General features: G+C 40.8%; 1 protein-coding gene across 2 annotated transcripts in view; it reads left to right on the top strand.

The window, feature by feature from the left end:
* MYO5C (myosin VC) overlaps nucleotides 1-18,210 on the top strand; it is an 83,886-nt gene that overhangs the window by 48,101 nt on the left and 17,575 nt on the right. For both annotated transcript variants that reach the window (XM_072148207.1, XM_072148206.1), the window contains exons 20-31: nucleotides 1,331-1,496; nucleotides 4,445-4,591; nucleotides 6,348-6,512; nucleotides 8,675-8,768; nucleotides 9,125-9,188; nucleotides 10,371-10,551; nucleotides 12,413-12,506; nucleotides 12,792-12,855; nucleotides 13,009-13,089; nucleotides 14,223-14,403; nucleotides 15,737-15,830; nucleotides 16,980-17,040. In XM_072148207.1, coding sequence (XP_072004308.1) covers nucleotides 1,331-1,496; nucleotides 4,445-4,591; nucleotides 6,348-6,512; nucleotides 8,675-8,768; nucleotides 9,125-9,188; nucleotides 10,371-10,551; nucleotides 12,413-12,506; nucleotides 12,792-12,855; nucleotides 13,009-13,089; nucleotides 14,223-14,403; nucleotides 15,737-15,830; nucleotides 16,980-17,040 — 1,392 coding nt within the window. The remainder of the gene's footprint in view (nucleotides 1-1,330; nucleotides 1,497-4,444; nucleotides 4,592-6,347; nucleotides 6,513-8,674; nucleotides 8,769-9,124; nucleotides 9,189-10,370; nucleotides 10,552-12,412; nucleotides 12,507-12,791; nucleotides 12,856-13,008; nucleotides 13,090-14,222; nucleotides 14,404-15,736; nucleotides 15,831-16,979; nucleotides 17,041-18,210) is intronic.

Below are 18,210 nucleotides of genomic sequence, written 5' to 3' on the forward strand. Positions count from 1 at the left end.
TTCTGTTCTGTATTTATGGCTGTATTCTGGCCATAAATACGGGAAGAATTGCAACAATATTGCAATGTATCTGTACCCTATCTGTATAAAATACGGTTGGCTGGCAGATGACGGATGGCTGACTATTGGCTGGCCAACAGAATGCATCTCCCACTGGTTCTGGATACTGCACTTATATACAACAGCATACGGGGCACAGCCGTATGCACAACGTACTTAGCCCATATTTTATACGTTCCCATTGCCTTCTATAGGCCGTAGAGAACAGAAATACAGTAGAAAATAGTATTTCCCATTGGAATGCATGGGGCCGTATTTCGCCCGTATACACGGCCGTTTTTATATGGTCATGTGCATGAGGCCTAACTATTTTCATACAAAGATAATATTTCACTTGTTACTTCAACTCTGTAAGGAGATAAGACTCTCCAGTGATTGTCTGTGAAGAGTTAAGTCATTAGTAAGTTATCTTCTCCTTTTCTATATGCTGTCAGTGTGGATAGGAAGTAAAGCTTATTCAGACACAATGATTTCTGAAATGAAAAAAATGTTATAGTGAAGTATAGAAATATCTAATGCTATGTTAATGCCGTGTTTTGTCATGCGGTTGACAGTATGGGGACATTTAGGCTGTGAACAAACAGCAGTTTCACTACATTGGGGAATTGGGAAATCGTATGCTGTGAAAACCACCTGATTTTGTATGTTATTTGTAGAAGCTGGCTTCAGGGAGACTGGGAAATTCATCAGTGTTATCTGTGTTACCTCAGCCTGTGTAATAAAAGTGCTCCAGAATTCTTACAATATTTGTGCCAATAAAATGGCAATATGTTTTGCATAAATTGTGTGATTTATCCATTTGTTTAAAGGAAATCTACCATCAAAACTAAGCATGATAAATCAGGGGCACTTACTCATAGATCCAGGCACCGTGACTGTGATAATCTTCTTATATTTGTTGTCCATCCTTCCTACTAAATCAACTTTTAGAATTATGCTAATATATATGCAGCACTGAGGGGCTCTGGTAACACTCACAGAGCTCTTCAGGCACATTAGCATAATTTTAAAAGTTGATTTTAGAAGGAGGCAGAGATAACACTTATAAGAAGATTACTGCATCCATGTTGCCTGGATCTATGAGTAAGTGCCATTGGTTTATCATGATGATTTTGATGATAGATGATGGTTTTCTTTAAACATCAAGGGTATGTGACTTGGAGGAGTGTGGACTGTAGAAAGGAGCATTATGGCATAGTATTTGGATAGGAATTGATTCTTACTGGGTCCAATATAGAACACTTTTTGATTTTTTTTATCTACTCCCCAGACAAGCGATAAGTGCCACTGCCATTAAGCATACTTGGGCTGCTATCATCCTCCAGAAGCATTGTAGGGGCTTCTTGGTGCGTCGCATATACCAACTTATATTAGTAGCCACTGTAACCATACAAGCATTTACGCGAGGCTATCTGGCAAGAAAGAGATACCGCAAGGTAAGTTTATCTATTAGATTCTTAGCTAAATTCATTGGGATAAAATTGTAATTTTTAACGAGGATACTAAATGATTTGCTTTTATGGATAATTGTAACATGAAAGTTGACTGCAGTTAACACTGAAAGCTCTCTACTACCTTTCTTTCCCTCACTTTCTCAGCTGTCACATACTAAAAAATAACTAGCTAAGATGGCCATTCACCTAAGGCCCCTCTCCCATGAACATATGAAAACGGCCATATTCTATCCATACCGTATCGTTTTTATACGGGTAGCATATGGCCACATTCATTTAAGTGGTCAATATGGCCATTGTACTGTGAGTGTGACATAAAAAATACAGCATGTCCTATTTTCTCCAGTATTTCCGTTCTGTTACCCCATAGACATCAATTGGAACGTTTGCATAGGTGCTGAATACATCTGTGAATGGCATTCTGCTGTATATATCCGTGCAGTATCCAGGGAGACCAGAACTAGTGAGAGGTGTATTCTGTCAGCCATCCATCAGCCAGCCATCATTTGCCAGTCCACCATATTTTATACAGATACAGTACGGATACAGTGACGTAGTTCACTTACAGATGAAAAATGTTTCGTATATACAGACTCATGCCTCATAAAAGCTGTAACCACCCAGCAGAGCACCTGGCCTCATCTGTGGAACGTTGGTGGCATTGCTTCAACAATTTAAGTCGTGGCAGTAGGAAAGTCTCCCTTACGGAGACAGAAATCAAGATGTTACACAGAACTTACATGGTGCCTTCCCGAGTTCATGTGATCTACCCATTAGTCTCACCATTATGCTTCAGGGGATGCTCGAAGGGCATGACTGTCTACATCTGGTGGTCTTGCTCAGTGTCTAGGTGATTTTTGGATTAGAATCACCCCTCAGAAAATTGAGGTTTTGGGGTGCACAATTCCCCTGAGGTCCACTGTTGGGAGATAAACTCCTCGTCCTTCCCAATGCTTTGTTTAACCCCTTATTGCTCTGCGCCATAGCTCTACGGCGCAGAGGTACAGGGAATGTGTGAAGAGGGCTCACGGGCTGAGTCCTCTTCATACAAGGGTGGGGGTTGTTGCATATTGCAGCAAACCCCCACCGCTAATAACCGCGGTCAGTGCTTGCACCGATCGTGGCTATTAACCCTTTCAATGCCGCCGGCAAAGTCGCCGGTCGCATTTAAAAGACGGTGGCGCGTGGGTGCCGCCATCTTTATTACGATCGTTGCTCCCCCGAACTTCATCGGGGGGCGTCGATTTGTTGCCATGGTAGCCTCGGGTCTTCGTTTGACCCGAGGCTACATGGCTTCTGCAGATTCGTTACAATGAGCCAGTGGCTCATTGTAATGAATGAGCTGCAAAAATGCCATATATTGCAATACTGTAGTATTGCAGTATATGGTAGGAGCAATCTGACCATCTAGGGTTAATGTACCCTAGATGGTCTAAGAAATAGTGAAAAAAAAAAGAAAAAAAAAAGTTTAAAAAATAAAAATAAATTAATAAAATATAAAAAGTTCAAATCAACCCCCTTTCCCTAGAACTGATATAAAACATAATAAACAGTAAAAATCGAAGACACATTAGGTATCGCTGCGTCCCAAAATGCCCGATCTATCAAAATATAAAAACGGTTACGGCCGGGGGTGACCTCCGAGGCGGGAAATGGCGCCCAAATGACCGAAATGCGACTTTTACACCTTTTTACATCACATAAAAAAATGGAATAAAAAAATGATCAAAATGTCGCACAGACCTCAAAATGGTAGCAATGCAAACGTTGGCTCATTTCGCAAAAAATTACCCCTCACACAGCTCCGTGCACCAAAGTATGAAAAAGTTATTAGCGTCAGAATATGGCAAAAAAAATGTTTCTTTTTTGTACGCATTCGTTTAATTTTTGAAAATGTATTAAAACACAATTAATCCTATATAAAGTTGTATCACTGCAATCGCACCGAACCAAAGAATAAAGCTGAGGTGTTATTTGGAGCGCACAGTCAAAGTCGTAAAAACTGAGCCCACAAGAATATGACGCACGTGCGGTTTTTTAAAAATTTTTCCACATTTGGAATTTCTCTTCCGCTTCGCAGTACACGGTATGTTAAAATAAATAACATTACGGGAAAGTAAAATTTGTTACGCACAAAATAAGCCCTCACACAGCTCTGTACACGTAAAAATGGATTTTTGAAGGTGGAGAGCGAGAAATGAGCGAAAAAACCCTGCGTCCTTAAGGGGTTAAACTTAGTTTATTCTGATGCCCGCAAGGATAACACTAGTGGCCCAGTGACAGAAACCTGAGCTAGTCTGCGATATGTTTGTATCTTTGTATCTGTATGATAATCTTTTACTGAATATGATAGATTTTTTGCAAATGCTGATCTATGCGACCCATACTATGGAGCATTATTATCAGGGCCTCTGCGCCACGTCAGTTATAATTTGCCACTTTGTGGGGCTAGAAGTGAGGGCCCGACCGGCCAAGCAGAGGGCGTGGCTGGCCGGGAGTGGGCCGGCACAGGGCATTACTGTCCCCGCACCGGCGCACTTGCTGCTGCCGTCGACTTTTCACATGTGACAAGTCGCCGGCTGCGTTTATTTCTACGCCAGACCCCACCTGTTGTAGAATAAGCGCTGTGCGGCACCCTTCCTGATACATCAAGAGGCGGAAGCAAATGATAAATATCCCCCTACATGTTTTATTGTATTGGCTATGTATGCTTCTCAGCCCAATTGTTCATGGATACTTTTGGATTCAATAAAGTTTATATGTTTGTTACTAATAGAGATTAATAACTTAGGTCTAAGTCAATGTTTATAAATCCTTACAGCATATAAATCTACTAAAATATGTCCGTTTTGCAGCTCCTTTAAACATTGACACATACTTTAATTTTAATTACGGCTTGATTAATGGATTTCCCTTTAACTTATCTAAAGATGCGGGAAGAACACAAGGCGTTAATACTACAGAAGTATGCCCGTGCATGGCTGGCCCGGCGTAGGTTCCAGAACATCCGAAGATTTGTGGTAAACATTCAGCTGTCCTATAGGGTGCAGCGACTGCAAAAGAAACTGGAAGATCAGGTAACTGAGCTGTATTTGACTGAATAATGTGGATTACAATATTTGTGTTAAATTTATGAAAACTCAATTCAGCAACACAAGTCTGTATAGCACTCAAGGGCAAGTCTTAAGAAGATTCCCAAATTCACAGATTGAAGGGGAAACCCAGCTAATAAATCAAAAGTGTCATATGATGAGCAAACTCATGACTTCTTTTTCAAAAAGAAGGAATTGAAACACAATATATTTTGATAGCTGGTCACTGATTTTTTTAGAAAAAACACCACAAGACTACCGTAACTGTGTCACAAATAAATACAAGTGTATTCTGTTCCCCTTAAAAAGAGCATCACACATTTTCCATGACACAATAGACATACAGACACAATCATGTTATCATGGATTTCCATTGACATTGTAAATTGTAGTAAAGATGGCTTTGTGTTTGCCAATTTTAGATTATTTCTCTGCAGGAATGAGAGGCTCTGGCCTGTTAATAATTCTGGTACTTCTCTGGACAGCCTAAGTATATAAATCTGACTGGATAGTGTAGATGTCAGCTATAGCTTGCTCCAGTTTTCTGTCGCAGGTTCTAGTAAATCCGTCAGGTTCAAGCTTCCCTCCACCAGACAAAGTGTGGTGTAGGACACCAACAAAATGGCCTTCACCAAAAATGTCAATTTTTGTCACTACTATTTTTGTTTTACACAAAACTGGTTTATGTTCCCCTTACTGTCTACTTGTAGGACAACAACAGAAAACTATAATAGAAACAAATGTTGTCTGTATGAATTACTGCCAAAAGGCAAAGCTTAAAGTGAACCGTCACCAGCAATGCCATTTTAGCTGATGACAGGTTACAGTAGCCTATACAATGCTGATTTTAAAAATGCCTTTTTCAGAATTCTGAATAATTTCTGTACTTTATCTCACATACCTGGCTTTCCTGCCTGGAGGGGGCCTGTGTTTCAGTCTCATCCAGCTCCCTCCCTTTATGAAGTACCGACATGATTCAGAATGCTCAAAAAGGCATTTTTTAAATCAACATACTATAGGCCAGTGGTGGCGAACCTACGGCATGAGGGTGCTAGAGGTGGCACTCAGTGCCTTCACTGTGAGCACCCAGGCTGTGCCCTAGCACAAAGTTCCCCAGGCAGGACTAAAGGAAGCCCAGGACATGCCGTGCTCAGTTCTATTTTAAAACCACTCATCCTGGGCTATCCTGGAAGAGTGAGTAGGTGTGGGCTGGGCTGGATTGTCATTGGAGCATTTGCTTTGACCCCACAATTCTTCCTGTTCAGGGGAGCCTTGAGGGAAGCTATAATGATACACTGAGTTTCTCCACTTTCTTTCTACTGTATTGGTTTCCTCAGGACGCTGATACAATTTAAAGCTGTGACAGAACAGGGAGCAATAACCTACTGTCACTACACCAAATATACAGAGCTATGTTATAAAAGCAGCATCTACTGCGAGAGCTCAGATTGTAGAACTGCGTTCATGAATGATGTGATCAGATTTTGTTGTAGCGGCGCTTTCTTTTAATGAATATATGATACAGTATAAGCCCTTGTGTTATCTTTTTCTGTATGGCTCCTGTTGATTCAATGGAAAGCACATGGACATATTAATTTCTTATTTTTATTGGGGTCATTGGCGTATTTTACGCCAATGACACAGGGGCAAGTAACAACAGACCAGCGTGGTTTTCAGCCCATGAAATGCAGATATCCACTTGAATGTAGCCTACAACTTAAAATAGCTTTTTATGTTTTAGAATAAGGAAAACCATGGACTGATGGAAAGACTGACCAGCCTCGCAGCCACACATTCACATGATGCTGATAAACTTCATAAACTCGAATCAGAGCTGGAAAAATCTGTTACACAAAGGAAGTTACAAGAAGAAAAAGGAAAGAAATACAAGGATGAGACTGAGCAGGTTTGTGTGTTCTCAGTGTTCGAGGCGACTTGGGTTGGGCTGGGGTCACCGTCTAATACAGCTGGGGTTACCTTCCTGCACAGCTGGGCTTACCGTCTAGTACAGCTGGGGTCAACTTCCGGTACCGCTGGGGTCAAGGTCCGGTACCACTGGGGTCACCGTCCGGTACCGCTGGGGTCACCGTCCGGTACAGCTGGGGTCACCATCCTGTACATCTGGGGTTACCGTCCTGTACAGCTGGGGTCACCGTCCTGTACAGCTGGAAATAATAGGGATTCACAACAAGGACAAAAGAGGAAGTAATACTAGGGAGATTCCTGTCTGCTAAGTAATAAACTGAATATACACTGAAACTGATTTATTGGTAATGTTGTGGTATCATTATGTATAATTTGTCACTAATGAACTAACATGCAACAAGACACAAGAACATGAAACACCAGGATACCTCTGTAATTGAATATATTTGTCTAATAGATCAGTGACGAAACTTCATTATCTGTCATATGACTGCAGCAGATAAGCCGAGCTCACAGTAAATATCACCTGGAAGACATTTTCTCTTGATATTTTGGTTTTAATAATTACTTCCTGAATAAATTGTCGGGTGGATGTTTCCGATCCCTTTATCAAAGGAATCTTTGTATTGATAGCCAGCACAGACTGGACAATATCCATCTATGTAGAGACCTTGTAACACCCAGTTATCACTGTATTTATACGATTTAACATCATAACGTAAGAAGCGATGCTCCAGAATTAATATGCAATGAGGAAAACCTTTATTTACGAAAACAGAAATATTTAAAGCTGAGATGTGTGCATGAGCTTACATCTAATCTACTTGTGTTTGGTTAAGCAGGTCTGAGATGGAAGAATGCTACAGCCAGGGAGAGAGCAGGAAGGGTTAACACTCACAGCTGTGTAACATACAGGAGAGGAGAGAGAGACCTGTCTTCAGTCCTGTAGACAGATTTGTGATAGCAATGGAGAAGTAACATTGTAACTAAGGCGCACATTGCAGCCTGTTTCTTTACAAACTAAGGCTAGATTCACACTGCCGTTGCCAGCCGTACCATAGCACACGGACATGTCGTATCTTTTTCCCGGGTACGGAGTGGTACGATGCCACAGGTGTGCTGCAAAATATCGCTCCCATAGGGCTCAGTGCGCCCATTGCCGTTTATGGGGGACGTATATCGGCCGTATATACGTTGGCCGTATATACGTCCCCCATGCGGCAGTGTGAATGTAGCCTAAGGAGCATTTCTTAATGAAGTAAATTAGAAAAATGATCTCAACACCCCTTTTCCCCCATTCACACACAATATCAAAAATCATCTGAAATGAGGGTTATGGTCCAATTTGGACCATAGAAAGCTGCAAGCAGTGTAGCAGTCCTGTAAAGCTGTGTAACCAAACTTGTGTGTGTGCTGCAGGACTGTAAAAATACATTTATATTCCAGGATGTAGTTAAACTTTAACTCTCAGCATTCAACCTGTTCAACATGCACTCCCATCTGCCCTGAGTACATACTACAGATGTCACAGCAGTAGGAAGCGGTTGTGGAGCAGCTCTTTATAAAGATCTCATAGCACAGAATTTTGAGGAGACTTCCAGAATGCCGCAAATACAGCTACAATCCTGGAATATAACTGCATTTTCACAGTCCTGTTGCTACTAAAACTACACACACAAATGTATTGATTGAATGTATCTCCAGGGCTGCTACCTAACAATGTCTGCAGCTTTGTGTGGTCAAAAAAAGCACTGGTAGACTCCCTCGAAATTCACCATTTTGTGCTTTGTAGCTTTCTCCTTTGCTTGCGTGGGCTTACAGCAAGGAATAAATAATTAACTATTTCAGAAGATGTTTCCAGTAGAAATCATAATATGTTGATGTGTTAGGGTAGATTAGATGGAAGCCTCATTGTGAACAGGGACTGATGTCAGCAATTTACATTATTGTGGAATATGATACCCATTTATGTCACATATACGTACAGTATTCGCTCTCAAATAATGAAACTACCAATTTCTAGCCAATGGCGTGGAGCATCTTTTACTACTCTGAATACCAATTATTCATTTCTAAAATAATGAAAATGGTCAAAGAAGTTTCTCATTTGTAAAACTGCATCATATTCATTTATTCCACTAGAAAATGTCAAAGCTTCAGGCTCACAACACTGAACTCATGGAGCAGAAGCAAAGGTTGGAAGTCAGACTGGAAGACAAGACACAAGAGATGAAGGGTAGGGGGTCTTAGTTTTCCCCTTCATTGTCTAGTGTTGTATAAGTCACTATGTAACATGAATTTGATAAAATGCTGCAGTGTGATAACTCATAACACAAGTCATTGAAAACCATGAAAATAGAGTCAATTCTGCACCGTTCTTCCAGCTCATATGTATTGTGCCTCCCAATACTCCTCCAATATCAAAGGGGATTAATAACAGGCACATTGCAATTCAGTTGCTGAATCATTTTGTCCTCTGAAAATTGGCCACAACCAGACTGTGTATAGGGGCTTTAATGCTTGCTTTACTAGTAGGTTGTTGTTTAGTATATATCATTGTTGTCTATGTCTAACTTTTGTATACCCTTGTAGATAAAATGGATGAGCTCACCAATCAGCTATTTTCTGATGTGGAGAAAGAAGAGAAACAAAGAGCGTATGTACAATTGGTTAAATATTGGATACTGTATAGACATTTATAGATAAAGAGAGGAGTTGTCCCAAGAAAGAGGGTTGTGCCAATTTTGATTGTTATCCTCTTTCCCCTGGATAGGGAATAACAATGTGATTAATGGGGATAATTGCTTGTACCTCAATTGATAATGAGAACAGACCACCACCAAGCATGAGAACAGGGGTCCCATTCTCAGTAATTGAATGAAGCAAAAAAGTTCAATACTCTTAGAGCATCAGAAATTGCATTGAGTACAACTCAATTAAAAAAGAGAAACGCTAAAATGACAACCACAAGTTTTTTTTTTGGCACCCTAAAAAATGGCACCCTTGACTTTAATGGAAAATATAGGTATCTATATCATCAACATTATTTTTAACGGCACTGTGAACTGGCCATCAGACCGCAATGTTAGAAATGTTGCAACTACATAGAAGTCTATAGCCAAGATTTACTATTTTTACTATTTACTATTATCAATTTACAGTAATGTACACCAGACTAATGAAGATGGGTGTACTCTCCAGGTGCCGTTCGTGCATAAACTGAGTGCACCAATTTTTTTTGGTGCTCTCAGTTTAATGGGGGTGAGCTGCAATTATGTCACATAAACTTGCCAACATAAATGTGGTGACCGTTGCAAAAGCAACCCCTTTACACACCCAGTTTACTTGCGGAAACATTTCATAAACACATGTGCACATACGCTAGAATACTGGCACAGGAAGATTGCTAAATATGGGCCCATGTCTCCATAGAAGTCTGCCTTTCCCTTTTTCGGATAAGGCTCGCTTATGGTGGCTTATGGGTAATATATGGGAGACACACGGACTTTTTTTCAGTCATACAGTCATGTACATGAGGCCTTAAGAGAAGATTTTCTTTTACTGTAGGTTAATGAAAGAGGTTTCACATGAATTAGAGACTAGTGTCCTACACTATTAGGTGGATCAGCGACCTTCAACTTTAAACCTCCCTTGGTCAGTTTATATTAAAGGAAACCTACAATTTAGAATGGTAGGGGTAAGCAGTAAGTACCGAGCACCAGCTCACCCTGAGCTGGTGCTCGGTATTTACAGCTTACCCCTACCATTCTAACTGGTAGGTTTCCTTTAAGCAATAATTTCACTTCATTATCTTGCTTATGTTATATGATTTCTGCAGGACGCTTGCAAAACAGTTTGAAATGCAAAAAAGAGACTATGAAAAAGAAATCAAGCAGCTGAAAGATGAAATTGAGGCTTTGAAAGAAAAGAATAAACAACTGAAAAAGCAGATAGAAGAAAATACAAGACTTAGTGATGGATTAAAAATGGAAATTGCTCATTTATCTGACCAGGCAAAGGTAAAACATCTATAACTGCCCATTTTATGTACAGTACAGGCAGCCCCCGTTACATACAGGATAGGTTCTTGTTATTGATAACAAGGATTATCAATAAAGCTTCATTACAGACACCTTACAGCTGATCATTGCAGCCTGGGGCTATAGTAACATCCAGAGACTTCACCAGAGGACACAGTGGGCGGAGAGGTCCTTCTGTAACTGCCTGTAGATGCACATTAAGCTGGGACTGTCACCTGCTTCACTTTGCATACACAGACAGATGTTGGCACTGCTTACCTATTCTAGATACTTGGATGGTATTTTATATTAATTTTATATTTTTCAGGAAAATCCCAAACACATAAACACTAATGAAAAGAAACAAATCAGATGAAACCTGCCATGACATGTTCAGCAGATATGTACTCGGAGAGTTATTTGGTTTATATATTTACTATAGACCAGTGTTTTCCACCAGGGTTTCTATGAACTTTGGGAGTCCTTAATCCATTACTTGGGGTTCCCTAAAGCATAGCTACAACACGACATGTCACACAAGAAAAACTTGTTTTCTATGAGGAAGCACATACAGTAGTTCCTGTTATTAATCTCAGGGAAATGCTCTCAGGATGTAAGGTAGATTCCATAATTTATAAATAGAATTCACACATTTATATGAAATCTTACCTGTTTACCACTAAAAATAGTCTCTAAAGTCATGTGAAAATTAGCAGAGAAGAGTCATATTTTGCCTGGGACAAGTCAAGTTTAGAAGCTGCAGAGGGAGCTTTACTTCTGATAGATATTCTGATATCACATATTTTAAGTGATATTAAAGATAAGAATCTAAAGATAAGAATAGGAGCAAACTGAATCTCTATCTATAGTTCACATTTCCATCTATCTCTTTATCTGCCTGTATATTCAGTTAAGTAGCTCACAAAACCACTAGATGACTATTCTCTGCTCATTCTTTCATGGCTTTGGAGGATATTTTAGGTGATATGTAAATATAAGATTGCGTTCTAGAAACAATATTTCATACCCTATCAGAGGGGGCTGATAGTTGGGGTAAAATCTATTTACGATTCAGATTACGATTCAGTCTTGCCACACATTACCATTGTAGTGCCAGTTATTTTACTACCAATCACTAGTGATACCCTAGCCCAGTGATGGCTAACCTGTGGCACTGGTGCCAGAGGTGGCACTCAGAGCCCTTTCTGTGGGCACTCAGGCCATCACCAGAGATGATTCCAAGTATCTTCCTGCAGTCCCAGACAGCCCAGGACTTGCTGTGCACAGAGGTATTTTAAAGTGCCAGCTCTACCTGGGACTATTTTCTGCTTTATTGGTGTCCTCAGGTGCTGGTATCAATGAAAACTGTGACAGAGAAGGAAGTATAAATCACAAATTAAATTTCTGTGTTGGCACTTTGCGATAAATAAGCGGGTCTCCGTTGTAGTTTGGGCACTCGGCCGCTAAAAGGTTTGCCATCACTGCCCTAGCCTATAACGTGAGTGCACAGTGTGTATTGTATAAAATCTGCTTACAGCGTGGGGTCTCTATCTGGTTCTTCCCACTTTAGAATGTATTAGGCCCCATTGTCCTTTGTCTCGAGGTCTTTAGCTCTGTAAGTTTGTAATCATAAGACTGTATTGGGCCCACATTACTGTGACTTAAAACTATTTCTTTCTGAAGTAGACATAATTAAGTTGTAGAAAAAAATGTCTTTATATTTTTAGCTTTCCCTTGAAAAAGCAGAGTGATAAATAATAACTAACTATGGTCAAGCTGCAAATTGGCTCCATTAGACAGTTTGAGAGATGTAGAATAACAGTACGTGAATATTACATGATATCATTTGTTTCTTACCCAGAAAATCCCAGAGTTTGAAACTCAAATTGAAGTTCTTGAAACCCAGATAAAGGAGACGGACCAACAAGCCCAGTTGCAGAAGCATGAAATGCGGGGTATGAAGCGTTGGCTAATTTTTTAGATATTTTTCTAAGATTATAATGTATAACTGGAGCGTCTCCACTGCACTGTACTGTTCCATGCACTGTTTTCATATGGCCAGAGACACAGAACTGTGGTCAGTCTGTGAATCATGGACAATGTCCAGGCCGGTTCTCGAGGACCAGCCACAGCAATGTATTATAGTGATCTATAACGCACACAGTCCCTTCTTCCTTGGGACTCTGAACTGTAATGATTCAGATTTATTCTACATGTGACTTAGAATTCTGCTTTTACAGAAAAGATGTCTGAAATGGCGAAGCAGCTTTTGGATAGTTTTGAAGTTGAAGATATTAAAAACAGGTATTGATAATTCTATCTTTAGATGCCTCCTTACTATGTTTATTATTGGGAATCTCACTAACATTTCAATTTCACTTCTGGTCAAGTTGACACTTTTATTAAAGGTTTAGATATGTAATAATGTGTGTTTGTGTTTATACTGGTTATTTGTAGACTTGCTCAAGAAGATTTGGGAAATATAAATGAAGATGGCGAACTTTGGTTTGCATACGAAGGCTTGAAAAAAGCGACTAGGTAGGATATTAAGTGGCTTCTATGGCCTTACCTGACATGTCATCATAAGTGTATGTGCCGTTACAAAACTGCAGCCAAAACACGTTATACCTGTCAGACATTCAAGCTTGTTTTGCCAAGCTTTTGCCAATCTGGGTCATAACTCGTACACGTCAAATAACCCCCCTTAAAGAAATGTGTACCTTAGTGGCTAGGAATTTAATTTAACTAGACCATACATGCAAAATTCCTTACTTTTCACCGACTCAAGGTCCAAGGTAGTCAATAAAGTCTAGCACTCCATGCGGTGCAACGTTTCAGCTAACTCATTGTAGCCATCTTCAAGCTGCTTTCCTCTGTTGTACTTTACATTTATTTGTATGATATGGGAGTTACATTAGAGATTTTAGTAGTTCAGTTATTGTATATAAAGAATCATTGATAATGTGGACCTTGATGGTCCCCACATGGTACAATGCCCCTTACTTTGGTCAACCCCCGCCCCCATGGACCCATATAATAATACCCCTAATAAGACTCTGCAACATATAAAACCCCTCTTTAATTTTATCCTCCCTTTGGTTTTCCACTTTTATTTATTGCCCCAAACTTACCCATAATACTATCTATACTCCTACCCCTCCTCACATGGTGTGGTCCCTGTCATCTATCCTCCTCTTACTGTGGCCTCCTGTCCTCCATCATCCTCCTGTAGCTCCTGTCCTCCATCATCCTCCTGTAGCTCCTGTCCACCTGCCTCCTCCCGTCCCCCTGCCTCCTCCTTTTCTCCATAATCCTCCTGTAGCTCCTGTCCTCTAGCCTCCTCCTGTCCACCTGCCTCCTCCTGTCCTCCAGCATCTTCCTCCTGTCCTCCAGCATCTCCCTTCTGTCCTCCAGCATCCTCCTCCTGTCCTCCAGCATCCTCCTCCTGTCCTCCAGCATCCTCCTCCTGTCCTCCGGCATCCTCCTCCTGTCCTCCGGCATACTCCTCCTGTCCTCCAGCATACTCCTCCTGTCCTCCAGCATCCTCCTCCTGTCCCCCTGCCTCCTCCTGTCCTCCAGCATCCTCCTCCTGTCCTCCAGCAAACTCCTCCTGTCCCCCTGCCTCCGCCTGTCCCCCAGCCTGCTCCAGTCATAGATTTTTTTTTTTCCAGAATACTAGAAACCCACTTTCAGACCCAGAAGGAAGCGTATGAAAAAGAAATTGAACTTCTAAACTTCAAAGTGAACCATTTTAGTGATGACATAAAAAACGTCCAAAAATCACTGAAGGATGAAAGAGAAACAAACAACGTCCTCAGACAAGAGATTACAAGGCTGACTTGTGAGAATAAGGTCAGTAATTCTGTAATGTGTACTCTGCCTGATGATGTAACTTCTAGTTATACAGGTTATGCCAGTATCTGCATGTTTACATTACAGATAGGTTATAAAGAGATCCTGTGCTCTACAACATTACATCTTAAAATGTAATGGGGCAGCTGGCTATGGACCAGCACAGCTATTGGTGAGGTGCAAATGGGGGATTGGTCTAACAGAAGATATTAGATGCGACGTAGGCTTTTGGAAAAATGAATGATATCAATGTTACAGGGGCTGTCTGCGCTTTAGAAAAAAATGTATAGCAGGCTTGGGGGAGCTATAAAAGCAATAAAAATTCTATCTTTACTTCTCTGGCGCTCCCACAGTCTGGCGGTGCCGTTCGTCACTGCCGTACCCCTGTTTGTTTATAGAAGCAGGCGCTCCCATCCTACTCTTCCGCATGCCTTGATACACATTGAAAGTGATGCTATATCAGGAGCACGGCAGTGGATGGAGGGGGCACCAGCCTCTGTAAGCAAACGGGTACAACAGACGGGCAATGAGCAGGAGGTAATGATAAGATTTTTAGGGTGTTGCAGCCGGTCGCTTCAATTAAGTAATTGACCATAATTCATAATTAAATTATTTCATAATAGTTTGAAGTACATGAAACGGTTCATGAAATTATTACTAAATAATATTTCCATTAAGAAGTATGATCACAATTACTTAATTGATGTGGCCGGTCGCAACACAGCTGCGTCTTGACCACGTTGCACCGTGTAGTTTACCCTCAGTGTTTGTATAGGACCCAGAAATGCCATACATTTTTTGTAAAGCCCAAACAAACCCTTTAAATAAGAATAATTTATGATTTGAAAGGAGTGTGTGGTACATTTTTAATGTTGGAAAAATACTTCCAGTTTGTCCAGTCAATCCCAGCAGTTCCCCAGGGCTGGATTCAATAAGCATCAACACCATTTTTCTGGAGGAGATAAGCTGCGGTCCTACATGTATACCTACACATGAACATGTGCATTCTTGGGCTGCAGACATGTGCTCTGAGCTTTGCAGCTTGGGTAGTCACAGCCATGAAAACCACAGGCATGTATATGAGCCCATTCATTTATATTCATGCGCAGGAAGCCTTACTTTTTGTTGATCTGAGTGACTTATGTGTTTTATGGGGAAAATGGGAGTAATAATATCATTCAACTTTCTCACATTGTAGTTAGTTTGAACATCATGTAAATGTACTGTGCAAAACTAAAATTTCTTGAGTAACTGGTAAGAACAAGTCAGTAATAACAAGTTACACAGAAATATAAAATATTTTGTATATTGACCTTTCTATTTTACCTTCCAGAACATAGAATCTCTCAGTGCTAAAATTGTTGATCTTGAGAAACAAAACATGGATCTGCAAGGATGCTTATATGAACAGAATATGAAAATGCCAGGTATTGTAAACCAATTTTCCTGATGGGTTATCAGTCAGGTGACCTTTGCATAGAAAATGTTCACAAAAACAAGGTACCGTAAATACTCATGTATAAGCCGAGGTTTTCAGCACAAAAAATGTGCTGAAAAAACTCACCTCGGCTTATACACGAGTCAAGCAAAAAATAAAAAAATTAACACTCACCCTCCGGTGTCCGGATCGGTGGCACGGGTCCTGATCTTCAGCGTGAAAGGAGAGAGAAGAGGAGCCGCCGGGACCCGCGCCAACGATCCGGACACCAGTGGGTGAGTGTTAAGTTTTTTATTTTTTTTCGGCAGGGGGCTGTCTGTATACTACATTGGGGGCTGTCTGTATACTACATTGGGGGCTGCCTGTATACTACATTGGGGGGCTGAATGTATACTACATTGGGGGCTGGCTGTATACTACATTGGGGGCTGCCTGTATACTACATTGGGGGGCTGCCTGTATACTACATTGGGGGGCTGCCTGTATACTACATTGGGGGCTGGCTGTATACTACATTGGGGACTGCTTGTATACTACATTGGGGGCTGGCTGTATACTACATTGGGGGCTGGCTGTATACTACATTGGGGGCTGGCTGTATATTAGATTGGGGGCTGGCTGTATATTAGATTGGGGCTGACTGTATACTAGATTGGTGGCTGGCTGTATACTAGATTGGGGGCTGGCTGTATACTACATGGGGGGCTGGCTGTATACTACTTGAGGCTGGCTGGTATATACACACCCTAGGCTTATACTCGAGTCAAATTAGGGATCTCGGCTTATATTCGAGTCTGCTTATACTCGAGTATATACAGGTAATACTATTCACAAGTAAGGGTTCACACATAGTTTTGGACACCGAAGTCCATGCAGAAAGCTGTAGCTAGTATTCACCCATTGGCTTGGGAACGCCACTGTAATCCTAGAGCAGTGAGGTCATATGTATACAGAGACAGGAGCTGTGGAGCTGGAACACAGGAGATAAAGTGTGTAAAAGTTCATTAGTTATGTTACAGCCTCGCAGGAAGCTGAGAAAAATGTCTCGTTTACCATGGCAAAGCTTTGTAAGTTTTAAAATTACAAGGATTTTTTTTCTTTTTCACATATTTGTTGGATAACACACTGAACATTGCAGACAAAGGAGATAAGTTTCCCAACAATAAAAACCAGCAGGAGGAAGAAGACATGTCTCACAGGTACACGTTCCTTTATCACGATCACTTTATTGTGATAATGAAAATAACAATGAAAGCATAATCTGTCTGTTAGTGTAGATTTCAATAGAGCAAGACAATGATTTATCTTTCAAAATGTAACCATCTTACCAAGTTATCATATTTTTGCTGGTTGCTCTTTTGTTCACTTTTCACAAATATTGGTAAGTCTAGGAGGCATGTATATTGACAGTGAGAAAAGGAATCCTAATAATGTAGCTAGAAACCAACAAAAAACTAAATACTGAAGAGTGCGTGCAACAGGGGACTTCAATTTGTTTGCAAAAAGATGCTGTTAATAGTAGAATTTGTAACATACAGAAGACATAGGGGCTCATTTACGAAGGGTCGCTCGCACACTTTTGTCGAACTGTGCAGCTTTTTCGGGGCTAAAACAGCTTGGAAAGGTATTTAATAAGTGTCTGCACTAGGATTGTGGCGCACACGACCCTTTTTGTGGCACAGCTGGCTTCCATCCCGTCACAAATTGGGGGGCGTACTGTCGGACAATCCGACTGATCCGCATTGAGCGTGGTATTTAACTTTTAAATTGTGTTGGACGCCTTATGTTTAAAATGCACCACAAAAAAGATTGTGAACTCTGTTGGACCTGAGTGGGGAAGCGGCACATTCATGATTTCAGGCGCACAATATTAGTGAATCGTCGCACGCAGCATTATACACGGACAATGGCACTTTCTGTGAACTCCAGTGACCCTGTAAGTAAATGTGCTCCATTATTCCAAATTATTCCTTTACTTGTACACAAGTACCATTGAAATCAGCAATGTGAGAATGCAGCTAATTGATGCTATTTTAACAGCAAGATAATAACATTCTTGAATCCATTTACAATATTTTGGGGTATATCTGTGTGTCCCTGGAATGAGCTTTGGACTTTCAGGTCTGCCATATTCCTCCTGCAGATACAGTAAGCTGCATCCTACATTTTGGTTGAGTTCACACTCAGCGGATATGCTGCAGAAATATCTGCAATTATCCTATTCATCTGAAAGCATATATAAATCCATTATTGTCCTAAAACTATGCTATTAATAGCAGTACAGCAGATTTTCAGTTCTACTTGTTACAGTCTGTTGGACGTGAATATAAGAGACATGTTCTCTGCGCTGCAGACAGATGTCACCTTGT

The sequence above is a fragment of the Engystomops pustulosus genome, chromosome 4, assembly GCF_040894005.1.
Source record: "Engystomops pustulosus chromosome 4, aEngPut4.maternal, whole genome shotgun sequence".
NCBI lineage: Eukaryota > Metazoa > Chordata > Amphibia > Anura > Leptodactylidae > Engystomops > Engystomops pustulosus.